Source organism: Capra hircus, chromosome 23, assembly GCF_001704415.2.
Source record: "Capra hircus breed San Clemente chromosome 23, ASM170441v1, whole genome shotgun sequence".
NCBI classification, from domain to species: Eukaryota; Metazoa; Chordata; class Mammalia; order Artiodactyla; family Bovidae; genus Capra; species Capra hircus.
In genome coordinates this window covers 5,516,194-5,534,446 of record NC_030830.1, presented here as the reverse complement: position 1 = coordinate 5,534,446, position 18,253 = coordinate 5,516,194, and the positions used below count along the sequence as shown (strand labels likewise).

General features: G+C 42.7%; 1 protein-coding gene across 1 annotated transcript in view; it reads right to left on the bottom strand.

The window, feature by feature from the left end:
• The window catches only part of TMEM170B (transmembrane protein 170B), a 33,339-nt gene extending 16,635 nt beyond the window's left edge, over positions 1-16,704 (bottom strand). Inside the window, exon 1 of the mRNA XM_018039302.1 lies at positions 16,512-16,704. Coding sequence (XP_017894791.1) covers positions 16,512-16,608 — 97 coding nt within the window. The 5' untranslated portion in view covers positions 16,609-16,704. The remainder of the gene's footprint in view (positions 1-16,511) is intronic.

Sequence of the window (18,253 nt, the reverse complement as noted above, 5' to 3'; positions counted from 1 at the left end):
CATTATGCTAAGTAAAATAAACCAGGCACAAGAGGACAAATACTGGTAAATTCCACTTCTATGAGGTATCTAAAGTAGTCAAGCAAACAGAAACAGAAAATAGGGTGGTGGGTGCCAGGGACTTGGGGCAGAGGAAATGGGGGACTTCTCGTCTTAAAGTGGGTACAAACACAGGGGATCACTGCAGCAATGGAGCTGTTCTGTATTTTGATTGTGGTGGTATACACAAGCTAAAACTGTAAAGAACTAAATATAAACACACACGAGTACAGGTGTAAATCTGTAAAAGGTTGGTGGATTTTATCAAGGTCAACATCCTTGTTTTGATATTACACAGTGGTTTTTCCAAGATGTTCCCATTGGGTAACTGGGGTATAGCTCAGTTGGTAAGGAAGCCGTCTGCAATGCAGGAGTGAAGTCACTCAGTTGTGTCCAACTCTTTCGACCCCATGGACTGTAGCCTATCAAGCTCCTCCCTCCATGGGATTTTCCAGGCAAGAGTGCTGGAGTGGATTGCCATTTGACCCCAGTTCAATTTCTAGGTCAGGAAGATCCCCTGGAGAAGGGACAAGCTACGCACTCCAGCGTTCTTGTGCCTCCCCTGTGGCTCAACGGGTAAAGAATCTGCCTGCAATGAGGGAGACCTGGGCTCGAGCCCTGGGATGGGAAGATCCCCTGGAGAAGGGAATGGCTACCCACTCTAGTATTCTGGCCTGGAGAATTCCCTGGACTGTAGAGTCCACGGGGTCGCAAACAGTCAAGATTCAACTGAGCAACTTTCACTTTCACTTTTCAACTGGGGTAAAGGCCACTTGGGTTCTCTTTGTATTATTTCTCACAACTGCATGGGAATCTACAATTATCTCCAAATTAAAGGTTGAATTTTTAAAAGGGAGGATATATAGCAAACAGATTTTATTAAAAAAAAGAAAAGAAAAATCAGTTTCACCCTGCCAAATTCGTAAGAATTGACACTTAGAATGGATTGATAATTTCAAGGAAGAGAAATCTGATAAATCTCTGTGTTAAAGTACTACACATGCTTCTCTATGGCAGAAGAGAGAGACGCTGATGATTAAGGAAAAACAGACAAAGCTTGCCTTTCAGAGGCTTCTCTCTCAGCTTTCAGGGAAACAATGCTTTCATGCTGTCACTCCCAAACAAACAGCTTCAATTTATAATAAATGCATTAAAGACAAAAGCGCTTAACTTGCCCAGATGATATTTGTATTTTAAAAGATATAACTTTTCAGAGTGAATCTAACAAAGTGAGAATATAAGAGAACAAAAATAGGGGATGGGGAGGTTTTCATCAAGGGAGCTTTGAGATGAGGGAAGAATCTGCAGCAGGCGCCCGCTCTTAATAAGAGAAGGCGGGCATCAGGCATTTGCCTTGATCCCCAAGCCTGCTTCTTACCAGACTGAGCCCCCAAAGCACTTTTCTTTGTTGTCCTTGTCACGCAGGTGGGGTGAAAAATTTTCTTGACTGTATGTAACACTATGAACAGGAATTATTTGACATTATTAAGTAATGTTGTCTGCCTACTGACTATACAGCTATTGACCTCAACAATAAATTTGCCTAGTAATTAGGAAAAGTAAATTTTTAAGTCTAATGTCTTATAAAATCCCCAGATATCAAAGAATGATATAACCAAAAGGCAGAATCTCAAACAGTCCTGTAAGGATCAGGCCAGGATTACCCCTCAAGCAGACAGAGCACAAGCTGCTGCTGCTGCTGCTGCTGAGTCGCTTCAATGGTGTCAACTCTATGCGACCCCACAGACAGCAGCCCACCAGGCTCCCCCGCCCCTAGGATTCTCCAGGCAAGAACACTGGAGTGGGTTGCCATTTCCTTCTCCAATGCAGGAAAGTGAAAAGTGAAAGTGAAGTCGCTCAGTCATGTCCGACTCTTAGCGACCCCATGGACTGCAGCCCACCAGGCTCCTCCGTCCATGGGATTTTCCAGGCTGGAGTGGGGTGCCATTGCCTTCTCCAGAGCACAAACTACCTAAACTCAAATTTATTTTTATGTTTATTTTTTTTAATCACACTATTTATCACAGAAAAAAAACCCCTGAATGCTGCTCAGAATATCTAGAATTAATTTAGGTTGCATGTTGTTACTACTATTTTAAATTACCTGATAGATCAATACCAACCACCCCATCAGTGAACAGGGAGGGCCTCTGAAGACCTGGATAAACAAGTCTGTCTAAGGCCTGACTTCTGCAAATGCAGGACACCTGGAGAACTAACTGCAGGCAAAGACAGACACCCCAGAGCCCCAGAGAAGGAAGAGGTGCCGAGACCAGGAGAGGAGGGGGACCACCTTTTTTCAATCGGTGTGCACTGCACGGCTCACACGAACAACCCCGAGGCCCAGTCTTCTCTTGCCACTCATGCCCCACCTAACCTGCACTTCCAGCAACTGAGCAACAAGGAAAGGAGGAAGCCAGAGGGAGGCTTCTGCTGGTGCTAAACAAAATACAAAACAAAAAAAATCAAAAAACACTCTACAAAACAGAAGCATGCCATCCCTTCAATCACGGCCTCGATAAAGGGAATGAAAACAGAGTTGTTTAGGTCTGTCATCTAGAGATAGTTTCAGCTGCTCTGTGGGTAATTCTTGTGAGCAGCCTGGGTTGAGAAGCACTGGCCTCACAGAGCATCTTCTCCTTTGATGAATTCTAGAATGAAAAACTATTTTTAAAACACAGTGTATCTGCAGTAAAACTGTGTATGTCTGTGTGTGTGTGTGTGTGTGTATGTTTACCTTCAGTGGGATCAGAGGCAGGGGAGCTGTGATCTGTTCCAGTGTGTGTGTGTGTGTGTGCTGTGATCTGTTCACGAGCGTGTGTGTGTGTGTGTGCGTTACCTTCAGTGGGATCAGAGGCAGGGGAGCTGTTATCTGTTCCTGTGTGTGTGTGTGTGTGTGTGTGTGTGTGTGTGCTGTGATCTGTTCGAGTGTGTGTGCTGTGATCTGTTCAGGCGCGTGTGTGTGTGTGTGTGTGCACGCGTGTCTGTATGTGTTTACCTTCAGTGGGATCAGAGGCAGGGGAGCTATGATCTGTTCCAGTGTGTGTGTGTGTGTGTGTGTGTGTGTGTGTGTGTGTGTGTGTGTGCTGTGATCTGTTCGTGTGTGTGTGCTGTGATCTGTTCAGGTGCGTGCGTGCATGTGTGTGTGTGTGTGTGCACGCGTGTCTGTATGTGTTTACCTTCAGTGGGATCAGAGGCAGGGGAGCTGTTATCTGTTCCAGTGTGTGTGTGTGTGTGTGTGTGTGTGTGTGCGTGCTGTGATCTGTTCGAGTGTGTGTGCTGTGATCTGTTCAGGCGCGTGCGTGCGTGTGTGTGTGTGTGCACGCGTGTCTGTATGTGTTTACCTTCAGTGGGATCAGAGGCAGGGGAGCTGTGATCTGTTCCAGTGTGTATGAGTGTGTTCGTTCTTGTCGTGTGTGTGTTTGTTCGTCTGTGTGTGTGTGTGTGTGTGTGTGTGTGTGTGTGTGTGTGTGTGTGTGTGTGTGTTTACCTTCAGCAGGATCAGAAGCAGGGGAGCTGTGATCTGTTTTAGCCTTCAAGCAATACTAGAAATAGCCTCGCTCCCAGTCTGGATCTCTCATCAGCCCTGGTTGCCAAGTCACTAGAAATTATCTTCTGTGCTTTTGTTTTTAATCCTTGGACAAAATTATTTCTGGGAAATGAATTTCTCTAGAGTATATTTAACCAAGTAAAAACAATGCAAAGAATGGTACATATTGTATGACCCCATATTTGTTAAAAATAATAGGTACAGAGAAAAACAGAAAATAATGGCTATCTTCTAAAAATAAGAGAGGATATGCACGATATTATTTTACTCTCCACTGACTATGTTTTAGCAACCAGCCTGAAGTTCTATTTGTTTTACTGCAGATACACTGTCTTTTAAAAATAGTTTTTCATTCTAGAATTCATCAAAGGAGAAGATGCTCTGTGAGGCCAGTGCTTCTCAACCCAGGCTGCTCACAAGAATTACCCACAGAGCAGCTAAAACTATCTCTAGATGGGGGACCTAAACAACTCTGTTTTCAATGCCTTTATCAATCATGACATGAGATAAAGATAGAAATCACTGCTCTAGGCTAAGGTTACACATGAGGTACCTATAAAAAAAAATCCCAAAGGCATAAAAACAACAAAAACATATCTTTCTAGACAAACACTAAATATAATCTTTAATCCTCTATAGTGGATCTAACCCTTCTAACAAAATCATACTGAACACTTCATGTACTCAACATACTCTAAGTCTCGAGGTGACTATAATACACCAGTAAGACTAAACTTGGGGGCTGCTCATAGTTTCTCTCTTAACAGAAATGGTCCTCACTGTACATTTAACTGTGTTCAAATTGAGTTATCTCAAGCTTCCAGCAAATCTAAGGTGTGGCAAATGCCCCCCTTAGTTTCTGACATGAGACCTCTCTGTCTTGGGGATGTGTCCCACACTGGCGGCTCACTGAATTTCAGGGAGATGATGCCTTTATAATCTGAGAATCACCTAGAGTAGGGATTGGCTGAGTATGATCCATGAGTCCCAACAACCATCTGACTACGGGGCACATATTACCACAGGGACAAAGAACCAGAGGAAGAAATATCAAGAAAGATCCCAAGAGAATCTGTTACCACCTGAATTGTTAATAAACAGGACTGAACCACTGAACTGAATGATAAAACATACTGGAGATGGATGAGGGTGGGGGATGGAGAATGGCTCATGGTTCTCAGGCCTGGCTGGTACTCAGGCCCAACAACCTCTGGTTTGGCTACTGCCAAGAAATACCAAGAGAAGATGCTCTGGATTACAACGTGGGCTGGGACCAGAGAGGCTTTTGTTGCGGAGGGGAGGCTGCTTATAGACCCTAAAGATTTAGACTTCATCACAAAGGCTGAAGGTAATAATGAGCCAATGAAAGACTTTAAACAAGGAAGTGATACAATCACATTTATCTTTTAAAACAAATTGAATATCCTGGCAGATATGGGAGAGGGGGACTAGAAGGAGATGAGAGAATATCAGAATGTTTCAAGAATCCAAAGAGAAACTGAGGCCTGGATTTAGGCAATGGCCGAGAGTTGAAAAGAATGTGAAATATCTGGACTGGCTGACAGTCTGGATGATGGAGGAGAGGAGATGCGATGTCTGGCTTCTCCGATTCCTGCTACAGACACAGTTGAATAGAGCACAGGCCATCAGGTATGGCAACATGGGAAATATATTCGGTACATCTGCAATATATTCAAATGTTGATGAGCAGCAAACAGTAAAGAAGCTAAAGGCAAGAAAATGTCAAGTAGAAAAATATGAAGATCACCTATACATTTATATTATGGGACGTGTTTTTAAAAAAGAGTAAATCTCAAATTTTTAGTATCTCTAATCTTCCTAACTGTGTGACTTGTCAAATTTTAAATTTATGATTACTAAAACAATTCTATTATTAGATACAAGTTTGAATCAAACTTACTATAAGGAATGTCATTGTTACCCTAACAATGAGAAGAAGATAAACTACAAAATTACAGCTTTTTTAAGCCTACCAGTCAGGTGACCCTGCAAGATAACACAGTAACATGAATTCCAAAGAGGGACCCTCCAAGGAAAGGGTCTCCTGTGGCAAAGCACAGGAGCAACAAACAGGTACCATGTGAGCGGGAAAGAAGATCAGCTGAAATTCTAACTGAAAGTTGAAGTTCAGGTGTGTGGTTAACCTGTTAGCCTGGAGTAAGTGACACGGGAAAGCACAGGGTCCCTGTAAGCTCTCTTCCACTGGCCTCTACCAAGCATTCCCTGGAAATTCAGGATCTCAGGCAGGAGACTGACGAGAACTTGACACCAAGTAATGAGCAGCAAGGCTGTGACTGGGGGAACGTGTGTGGGAAAATCTCTCCCAGGTAGCTCGTGGGCCTGCAGAGATGGCTAAACGCTGGCAACACAGCACTAACACCGCAACGATCCCACAGCACTGGCCCGTGCCCCACGCACAATGCGCACCACCACCTTCTAGAGAACTGGAAGCCTAACCACTAACAAGAAAGCTCAAACTCGGAGCACTCCTGAGTCAGTTAAATGAACCTGAACCCCACCCGGCTAGCTGAGGAGGCCCATTTCCAGGCACAATTGTGATTCACCTCAGTCACTATACATGTGAAGGCCTGAATTCAATAAAAAGTGTAAGACACTCTCAAAAATAAGAAAAACAATTCATCATCAAAAAATTAAGTGATCAGACTCAGATGAGCAGACAGGGACTTTAACTATAACCAATATGTCAAAGACAGTCATGGAACAGGTGAACAACTCAAATGAACAGATGGGGGTGGTTCAGCAGAGAGACAGAAAGTCCAAGAAAAAGCCAAATGAATATCCTCAAGAAAAAAAAAATCCTCAACAACACAAAAAACAAACAAAAACACGTGATACCAAAGATGAAGACTTCCTTCAGTGGGCTCACCAGTAAACTCGACACAGCTGAGCTAAAAATAGCTGAGCTCGTCACTGCAGCACTATTTGCAAGAGTCAAGACATGGAAGCAACCTAAGCTTCAATTCACAGATGAATGGATACAAAAGATGAAGTGTATATACACGATGGAATATCACTCACCCATAAAGTGAATGAAATAATGTTAGAGATCATCACATTAAGGAAACTAAGCCAGACAGAGAAGGACAAATGTCATATGATATTGCTTATATATGGAATCTAACAAAAAATGATACCAATGAGCTTATTTACGAAACAGAAATAGACTCATAGACACAGCAAACTTACGGTTACCAAAAGGAAAGAGAGGGAAGGATAAATTAGGAGTCTGGGATTGAAATATATACACTACTATATACAAAACTGATAACCAACAAGGACCTACTATATAACACAGGGATGTACTCAGTATCTTCTAGTACCTTATAATGGAAAATAATCTAAAAAACAACGTATCTGTATAACTGAATCCTTTTGCGGTATAAACCTGAAACTAACACAACACTGTACATCAACTATATTTCAGTAAAAAATAAACTATCAGCGAACATAAAGGCTGACCAACAGAAATTACTCAGATTGAAATACAATGAGAAAAAGGAAGGAGGAGGAGGGAAAAGAGGAACCATACAAGAGCTATGCAACAATTCAAATGGTTTTAACATACATGTAACTGGAGACCCAGATGGAGAAGGAAGAGATCACGCAGAAGAAAAATACTTAAATAGATACTGGCTGAAAAGCCTAAAAATGATGAAAGATATCAAACCACAAATCTAACACTCCCAGAGAACCCCAAGCAAGGTAAGACCACCCAAAAGAAGTAAAAAACAATAAAGCAAAAACAAACTGCACAAGCATCATACCTAGATACACCACCATAACACGACCTAAAACCAAAGATAAAGGGAAATACTGAAGAATAAATAGGGAAAAAAGAAAGAGAGGAAAGAGACATATTACCAAGGGACAAAGATTAAGAAGTACCACAAGCTTCTCATCAGAAACCATCAAATCAGAAGACAAACTAGAGCAACACTTCAAAAGACTAAAAGGGAAAAAAAACTGCAAAGCCAGGACCTATATTCAAGAGAAATAGTTTTCAAAACTGAAGGTGAAATGAAGTTTTCTTCCAGAAAACAAAACAAAACAAAACTGGGAGAATTAACTGCCAGCAGATTTGTGCTACATGGCATATTAAAGGAAGCTCTTCAGACAGCAGGGTAACATGAAATGAGAACCTAACTCTCCACAAAGCAATGAGCAACAAAGAAAGTTAAAATATATTGTTTCTTATTTTTAATCACTCTAATATTTTAACTTGATTTAAAAATAAGCTGCTGCATTTGTTCACTTGAAGCCTCATTTAACGCAGAAGTTAAAGCTATGATAGATATTTAATAGCTGTCTGCTTCTACTTCTTAAAAAGGGGCAAACACATTAGTTTGAAATTTTAATTGTGACACCTTCAAAAGCTACTTTAGTATACTGCCTCTCTCAGAGCTTATCACAATACTGTTTATTACCTACTTAAACTAAATTACCTTTTTATCGACTAATTATATAATTTTAAACTGTAAATTACAGTACTCATCATTGAACAGAAAAAGAATATTCTTAGAAAAACAAGTTTTTAAAACAGAATATCATTTTTTATTTAAAAAATCAGTTTAAGGCTATTTAAAATAGTTCCAAAATAGCACTATCTTCCTAAAAAATGCCAATTTGCTCTTTTCATAACTGATTAGTTACATAGTTATAAATGTATAGGATCAAATGTCAAAATCTGAGTCTATTATGAAATTAGAACAATATACAATAGTTTCTATTGTTATTATTTATACACCTTTAAGCATCTTAAATTATACATCCTACAAAAATAGATCAGTAACAATGTATTTGTTTGAGTTAGTCACTGAACTAAAAAAAAACATCTTTTCAGGGATTGATAAAATGTTTTACAACTTCATGATACAGTATTTCCAAGGGATATTTACACTGAAGACTGCAATAGGAATTCTTTACATCAATGAGCATATCTTCTAATGAAACTCTCAATGTAACAAATTTCTAAAGTTAAATCTAAATAAGAGTCCAAATGAAGGACAGATCAGAAGATATTAATGAAAGCACAATGGGGAAAACAAATAATGCACAGGCCTGGTAAGAAGAGTCACACCTTTGACAGGATGATAGCAGTGCTGAGGAAGCAGTCATGCTCCACTGAGGTTAAAAAACAAAGACGATAATCTCAGAACTGGAAAGGATCTTCAGATACTGAATCCAGAGTTTCCTAAATCAAGTTTTAAGAAAGCCCAATCCTAAAAACCAATTATTAAATGGTGTTTAGAGCACCAAGAGTTTTCTAGGTCTTAATCCTCGCCTGCAATGAAGAAGACGTAGGTCTGATCCCTGGGTTGGGAAGATCCCCTGGAGAAGGAAATGAGAGCCCACTCCAGTATTCTTGCCTGAGAATTCCAATGGACAAAGGAGCCTGGTGGGCTACAGTCCATGGAGCAACTAAAACAAAAACAAACCTCACTCTACAAATTAGCAATATTAAAGGTCTGAAGCCCCACTTCAAAAAGAAAGCTTAATTTTAAAGATTAAAAAAACAAATTTATATGCAAATGGGTAAATGTTTTCCTTAACTCACAATAAAATCTCTCAACTTTTTTCTTAACTCATTAATATTTTTAGATCATTTTTCCTTTAACATCAACATGAAAAGTGTTGTCACTGGATGGTCTTATAAATGAGGAAACAGAGGCCTGGTTAAATATGTGGTTTTTCAAGTATAAGAGCAAATTAATAGCATTCAAGGATAAAACTCAGTTTATTGACTCATAAACTCAAGGATCCTATCACTTCTTTAGACCCTTCATTTGCATACAAAAGTCTAGCAGGATCCAATTCACCCTAGTAGGGGGCAAGTTCTGATACCTGCACATCATCTAAGTATTTACATAAACATTGTTAATGTTTAGTTCTCCCATATATATAAACTTCAGATTAAATATAACTTCAGATTAAATATAACTAGAGTACTTAGGATTTCTTTTAAAATACCATTTAATAAGAATTTTTCTCTGTTGCTAATAGCTCATATAAATAAAACATTTTTTTTAAGATAAATTCTAATATTACCCTCCGGGTTTTCCTGGTGGCTCAGATGGTAAAGAATCCACCTGCAATGCGGGAGACCTGAGTTCAACCTCTGGGTTGGGAAGATCCCCTGAAGGAGGGCATGACAACCCACTCCAATATTCTTGCCTGGAGAATCCCCTTGGAAAGAGGAGCCTGGCGGACTACAGCCCATGGTGTCACAAAATGTTGGACACAACTGAGTGACTAAACACACAATATTATCCTCTAATGTTAAAAGGCAGTCACTTTTTTAAAAACTGGGTTATAGCATCCTCCTGGAAATGAGTCACTTATGTTGAAATTTTAATAAATCTTTAGCTATACTACACACTCCAAATTTAGATTGCATTATATATCACAAGACAGTTAAAATATCACAAAAAAGCTTAATTTTTAAAAAGTTGGCGTTCCCAATCCTTGAGCTCTCAATACTAAAATCACCTTACAAAGTGGAGTCACTCAATTGTGTCCGACTCTTTGAGACCCCATGGACTGTAGCCTACCGGGCTCCTCCGTCCATGGGATTTTCCAGGCAAGACTACTGGAGTGGGCTGCCATTTCCTTCTCCAGGGGATCTTCCCAACCCAGGGATCGAACCCGGGTCTCCCTCATTGCAGACAGGCGCTTTACCATCTGAACCACCATGGAAGCCCCCCAAAAAATCACCTCAAGAGCTAGTTAAAAATGTACCTTCCTAGACTATGTTCTCAAGGGTCCTAATTCGAATCATAGCAGTGGACTGGGGCTATGGACTGTACCCTTAACCAGCCCAAAGTAACTATGACATGTAGCAAGATTTAGAAGCCATGCTGGATTACCGTCATTCATGGAAGGGGAGGGACAGGGAGAGAATTTTAAAGTGAAAACTGACTCACTATACATAATACCCAAGAGTAATATTATACTTTTAAATTTAATCAATACCTGGTAGTATCCTGAACCATCCTAAAAGCAGGTAACATCCTCTCCTCCATCTCCATCATTCCTTAAACATGTTCTTTCTCTACTCTCTACCTCTTCTGTTGACTTCCAAGTCCCATCATTTGGTTCTCTCTGAACTCTACAAACCACCAGAGTACTATTAACCTGAAGGTTAGTTAGCATTTCTACACTATGAACAACTTATGGATGACTGACATTTTCATTTTTGTTTATCAGTGTTTACCACAGAGACTGGCAAATCATTCAAGATCAAGAAATACCCAACAAGACTGACCCTTGAAAATGCTAGATGCTGCTTTTTAGTATAAATCCTCTACATACATTTAATGAAACAATACATTATAGGGCCACTTTGATTATAGGAAGTGAAATGCATGCGAAATGTCTTGCACAGGACCTGACATGCAGTAGGTGTTCAGTAAACAGGGCCTCATTAGAATTATTCATCTGATTCTAAGGTAAGTTCAGTGGTTCTGAATTCTCTGGGCTCTCCTCTTACCTCTGACCATTCTGAATACCAGTTTCCTACCCTGATTCCAATTCCTCTTCCCCATCTCTACCTCAACCTTCCTCTTCTGTTCAGGATTCTTTTCTACAGGAAAAACGTCTCCAGCTATTCCAAGTCCTCTTTGTGAATTATCTTACTTTTCTGGTCATTCCTTCCAATCACTATGCAAGAAAAGAGAAACGCATTTATATTCTGATAGTTAACTATTCAAGAATCAAACTCATAGCCTACATAGTCTCAAGACTTATCTGGAAATTGCTTTAGGTTTAAGAAATATCTGGACCTCGGACATGGTATTGCCAGAAGATATAGATGCATCATTCAAAGATAATGAGGTGGGAATTAAGAAAGTAAAAACCTGAAGATGACAATTCTAAGTTTTGAAAAATGATAGTGGCTTCATTCTTGATCAAGATATACAGCTAGGTCTTCCAAATGACAAAACCCTATAGAGTAAAAAAGTCACTTATTAATTGGCTCAGCACCACAAAAGAATAAGGGATTGTTCATGTTTTCAGAAAAAGTGAATTTGGGGATCGGGCACAAATACTGAAAAGTAGCACACTGTCTTTAAGACTACATTTACACTGAAACATGTGTATCACCATACGTGAAACAGATCACCAGTGCAAGTTCAATGCGTGAGACAGGGCACTCAAGGCTGGTGCACTGGACAACCCTGAGGGATGGGATGGGGAGGGAGGTGGGCAGGGGGTTCAGGATCGGGGACACATGTACACCTGTGGCTGATGCATCCCATTCATGTATGGCAAAAACAACTACAATACTGTAAAGCAGTTACCCTCCAATTAAAATAAATAATTTTTAAAAACACTACAGTTTCAAAACATATCTGTAAGTGGACATCTGAGATCATTTTACCTACATCAACTCACCGGCTGTCATAGATCATTTAGGAATGGGACATTACAATACAGGGTAACACCGAGGGACGCAAACCTGTTTGGGAGCACCGCCAAAGAAAGGTGCCGGCTGCACAAGCCCAAGGTGCTGCTGCTGTTGAGTCATCGAGTCCTGTCCAATTCTTTGTGACCACCTCAAACTGTAGCGCCCACCAGGCTCCTCTGTTCATTGGATCTCCTTGGCAACAATACTGGGGTGGGTTGCCCTTTTCCTGCCCCAGGGGATCTTCTTGACTCAGGGATCGAAGCCCCAGTCTCCTGCTTGGCAGGCAGATTGCCACTAAGCCACCTGGGAAGCCCAGTATGAGATGTGAACAATTACAAATATGCACAACACATACCAAGTTGTTTTCCCTCTTTTTTTCTGATAATCCGATTAACACTAAAGTGGCTTAGCAACTACAAAGTCTAAAGGGGGACTATAATAGTGTGTATGTATACAGTGAACATAAGCACACGTATATTTTATAAACATACATACAGACCTCTGACCTTCATTCCAGTTTTAATTCCCAGTCTCTCGGTGTTTGTATCAATAGAGGAGAGAGCACCAGCTCCCACATTTGCTGCTGACACTGAGAGGGGTGCAGCCTACCTTCGCTTTTTTTCCTGGGGATCAATTATTCCTTTTCCAACACCAACTGGGCTGTGTTTATCCAGGGGTCTAAGGATCCTGCCTCTTTTTAAGTAAAAAAATTCTCTAAACTCTTAGCAACCAAACTTGGGTGGGAACACAAGGTTGGGAAGAAAATAAACATAAAGCAAAAGGATACATTTCACTGTAGATCATTTTTTAAGTCAGGTTAACCATGAAACTGAAACAGTATATACATACTGACTCTAATTTTAAGTTGTGGCAAGGAGGAGGGCTTCAGGACGTATTCAGAGAAAGAAAAAAATTCTTGAGAAGGAAGGAAACCACGTATCTCTCTACTTGAGTGAGCTGAATAAGCATATAACCTACATACAGTTAACAAACAATTTGGGAATCCTGAGGATCACACACACTGGGAAGTGGCAAACACAGAAGAGAACCCTGGCAACAGTTGCTAAGTGACAAAGATGGGGTCTCTAGGGGTTAATCTCTATACGGAATCCCCATACTACTGTCTTCCTTCAAGGAGAAAAACACAGACAGAAACTGGTATAATTTCTAAAACTAGATATATAATATATATAGGTCACTGACTTTTACAGAGACTATGGCAACTTAACATTTTAGAAAGATTACTATTATTATCACTAGTCAATATCTTACAATGTCCAGTATCTTTTATTTCTGGAAAAAATTAGTCCCATTCACCCATTCTTGGGCTCATTTGGGGTGAATACTTACACAGCGACTTTTACGTGCCTTAAGACTTGTCATCTGTCAGACCTGCCTGAGTTAAGAACGGATGTGGAATAAAAGCAAAAGGTACAGAACTGAGAGTCAGTGAACATCACTTCTAGTCCTGTCCCTGGTCATTAAAGGACTGTTTGGTCCCAGCAGTGTGTATTTCAGTAATTCTAAAATGAAGTAACCAAACTTTATAACTTCTATCTCTAAAATGCTAATCTAGTTCTAATTTCTAGTTCCTATCACTTTTTAAACATGTATTTCTATCAAAGCAATACATTCACAAGACTAGTTTCTAAAAGCTGGTCTTTAGATCTAAAATCTACATCAGCCTGGTTCTACACTATGCTCCTTTCTAGTTTCATTTCCAAGTTTATGATGATGACAAAAATGCCTTCTGACTTAATATGAGTCATCACAATCTGAAAAAGTAGCAGTTTTCACTTATGAGCTACCTGATCCAAGCAAGGCACTCTACGCTTCTATGTCTGAATCTATAAAAGGACAAACACTAACCTCTCTCAAAATGGTTGAAAAGATGAAATAAAACACATGAAAGAATGGCAACTAGCAGCAAAAATAGCATTTGTATGTATTAAAGGTATGACAATTATCTCTATAAATTGCTTAAACACCTTATGTCCTCCTTAAAAGCACATTCACTCCAACAGATGTAGCTGAAAAATAAGGCAACCAGAATGTTTTAATCATGCATCTGTGAAGTATTGTTTTAAAAGCTCAAACACATGCATTGAGCATATACTATGTGCCAGATATAACACGCTAGGATTCCAGAATTCCGTAATTACGGCAAGGACCCAACCTTCAGAAAGCTCAGTCTCGAAGACACGAATAAAACAGAAAATGTAACTGAAAACCATAACAACAAAAGCATGTACAAGGAGCAGAAGTACCAGGATGAAGCGAGTAATTCACCTTGTTTGAGGACAGAGAAGTAGCTAAAGCAGCTTGGAAAGGGAGAAGGAGTGGTTCTGCAGGCAGAGACCAGGGCTTCAGACCCGCTTAACCATTTAGAGCTATATGATGTGGGTCAACTTAATTTACCACCCTGAGCTTCTTTGTAAATCTACTGTATTCTGATGATTAGAAGTAATTATTTGTAAAGTGCCTGATACATAGCACGCATTGAAGAAACAGGAGTTATCTTGTTTCACAAGTCGGGTTTGACTACTTCTTTTCAATAGACTGAGTTCTAAATGGCACTGCAGGTAACATCTCTTAACTAAAGATCAAGCTGCATATGGGATCAGGAAGGTCACCAGCATGGAGAAGGCCACAAGGAGCCACATCAGAATGTCACCACCTGCAGAGTCCGTTTTTTAGCAGTGATGCCGTTCCTAGCATGTGGTACATTCACCTGGTGGTGAAGCCTATTTCTAATCTGTTTTCTCCATTTTCACAGAATTTTGCATACTCGAGATTGTATTTATTTCCTAGAAGAGGTTCCCATGCTCCTCAGTCCCACCTGAGTCCTGGTTTTGGATATTCAGCATATCCCATATCCTTTATAAAATGGCAAAGTCCAATGAGAAACTGATGATTACTAAGATTACATAAGGAGATAATTAGAGCTAACCATGGGTTGAGACTACTATTGTTAACCTAATGGTTGACCTATGGGAACTGTAAGCCACTATAATGATTCAGAATCTTAAAAGTAAGTATTTCAAAATATTGTTAACTCTGGCCAGGAGGTTAAGTTACATTTACTCTATGGTTCCCAAAGTTACTTTTCTCTAAATATCCCCTGATGAGCTAAGACAGTCATTAACAGATATAAATACATATACTCAAATCCTTGTTTTTCATTTTACAACATTTGAAATATTAACAGTGGATAAATACAAGGAAAGCCCTAAGTAAGATAAAGCGGTCTATCTCAAAATTCAACTGAATTATAAAATGGTTTTCTGTCAATTTAGGTTTTCCAGGACTAAAAACATGTTCCTGACCTGCGACACACAATGCCTTTAAAGTCAGCCCTCAATTTTTCTCTATGAATATCTGAATTCCATATATTCCAGATTTTATAATATCATGTATCCTATCAAGACAGGTTATATTTATAAAAGTCATCCTCTTAACCAGTTTAACATAATGCATTTTGAAATACTAATGCTCTATCAAAATTAGCTGTCTTATACAAGAATTCAATCCTGAGTATGTCTGTAAGATTTTTCACTGAGAAGCAGGCACTGAGGGGTCATCAAACCGCAACTGAAATCACTTTCCTGTAAACACTTGTCTTTAGAGGGTATGTTTTAAATTCAGGGTATAAGACAAGCATTTCTATAGTAACCAAGCCAGAAGTTTCTTCACAAAGCAGACCTACAAATTCGATTTTTAAAGTCTGAGTATTATGGCTCACTTTTACAACCAGAAATTGATGTTAATTATTATAACATTTTAAGTTCAATTCCCTCCTGATAGCCTTGACTTGTGAAGGGAAATACACAAAATTATCAAATGTCACAGGGGCAGTATGGGCAGAGGGGAAGAGACAAAAGGAGATAGAAGATATACGGTAAAAGCAAAAAGTGCTTAGAACAAGCTAGACCTTGGTGACCTAATATAATCTACTTAAGGAGTCATTTATATCGCCAAAAAAAATTAACAACTGAACCAAACTGATCAATGCGAGCTGGTAATTTAAGTCCTGCATTCGACTTGAGATTTGCTAGAAAGAGCTAAATCAGAAAAAGATCGCAAGAGCAAGAAGCGCGTGTGTGTGCGTGTGTGTATGCAGGTGGGGAAGTGTGTGTGTGTGCGCGCGCGCGTGTGTCTGTATGCAGGTGAGGGGGGGCATAAATAAAGGCTAAGTGTACTAAGACTCGGCGCTAAAGCAGTGCCGCGCGTACTACAGAGGCAGGGCGGGAGGGAGCGAGGCGGGGGTCGTGGACTGTCTGCAGCCACTCTGGAGCCCCGGGGCGGGGGGCGCTAGTGGGGCCGGAGTCGGCGCCCCCAGAACGGGCACAGACCGGGTCCCATTCCCATCCTCCACGCCGGGACCGGGGGCCGCGAGCTCCGGAGCCAGGGCGGCGCGGGGATCCCGAAGGCGAGGGGCGGCGCCGCGTCCCGCTCCCCACAGGGCGCATCAATTACCCGTGAGGTTCCTCAGCACCGTCCCGTGGGCCCAGAGGCTCAGGACCTGCTGCACCGACAGGTTGATCATGGAGGAGTCGCCCCCCTCCGCCTTCATCTTCCCCGGGGGTCGCCCGCCGCCCTCTCCTCGGGCTCCGGGGGCGGCGGCGGGTGCGCGGCTCCTCCAGGCCGCCGCCAACGCCGCCGCCGCCGGGGGAGGCTTCGGGGCGCTGGGCTGGTCGCTGCTGCCGCCGCCGGGCCTCCGCCGGGGGACCGATCAGCGCGTCTCCCAGGCAGCCCCCTCCCCGCCGGGGAGACATTGAGGACGGCCGGCCGGCGAGGGGCGGGGGCCGGGCGCTCTCCCCGCGCGGCCCGCGAGCGAGGAGGACTCGGGGCGCTGTGGAGGCCGCGGCCTGTCAGGGGCCGCGCAGCGCGCGTGAGGAGGCCGAGGTCACGCCGCGAGGGCCGGGGTGACGGGCAGCCGGCAGGTGCAGCCCCCGACGGGGCCCAGGCATCACCGCGCGAGGACGACGAGAACCGCGACGCGGACGAGCCGGCGGCGCCGGCGGCCGCGGCCCCTCCTGCCGGCCGCCTGCCCACCCTCCTGCCGCCGACACTCGAGGACCCGCCCCCTCCACCCGCGGCCGCCGGCGGGCCGCTCGTGCGCGCGCACACGGGCACCCTCGCCGCCCGCCCGCCCCGCCCTCGCCGCAGCCACCGCGCATGCTCACTCCCGCGACCCGCCGCCCTCCGACAGCCGGCCGGCCCCGAAGCCCTCCTCCTCCTCCTCCCCACCCCGCCCCCTGCAACGTCTCGCGCGCGCGAGCTCGCGTGGCTAGCGGGGCCGAGCCGGCCCCGCAGTGGGGCGGGGGGAAGCGCGGCCTACGTCACTAGCGCCACCGCCGGCCCTCGCTGCTGATTGGACGCTCCGAGGGAACCGCCTCTACGCCCTCCCTCCCTCCCTCCGCCTCCCGCCCCGCCCTCCGGCCGCGGGCGCGCGCCCTGGGAGACTCCCCCGCCCCGTGGTACCCGGAGCGCTAGGCCTGGGGCTGCGGAAGGGATTCAACGCTGCGGGAAGCTCAGTGTCCAGCTGCCACAGGTGGATTCAGTAACAGTTCACGTCTTTGGTTTCGAATGAAATGCTTTGAATAAAAAGGTTTGAGTACAACTTTTTTTTAACTGTAAATACCTCAAAAGATTTGAAATATGTCAGTTTGCGAGTTTTTTTTTTTTTTTTGAGAGCATCAGATGACCTGCAGAATATATTTGAAGGCCATTGAAACAGACCCACTTAACGATTCATCCAGTGGATTCTTCCTACAGGAAGACCCTGGGCCTCGCGTGGTTCCTCCCATCTGAAATCACCGACGGTGCCCGGGGCTGGGCAGGTTTCCCACACCTCAAGAAGCGGGCTAGCTCTGTTTTTTCCGTAACAGTATTCTTTGTATGTAAATTATAAACGTCTCTATTATTTCCACCCCCTTCCCCATCCAGGACTTAAACTAGATCTCACTTCCTATGGTTAGCTGCCTATCTTCATGTCCATGGGAGGCGGAGGAACTGTCTAAAGTTCAGCTACAACAAACTAAACTCCTTCAAGTTTGAAACCATTTATTTTGAAAACTATTAAGTTTGGGTAATAAAAACATATGCACTAGGCAGCCACCGCTCCACGTCCTTTTGCGAAAGAAAATCTGCCAAGGACACCAAAGCTCTTTGCTGAGCAAAACGCAGAAAGGGTGAATCACCTGTAAAAGAGTGTT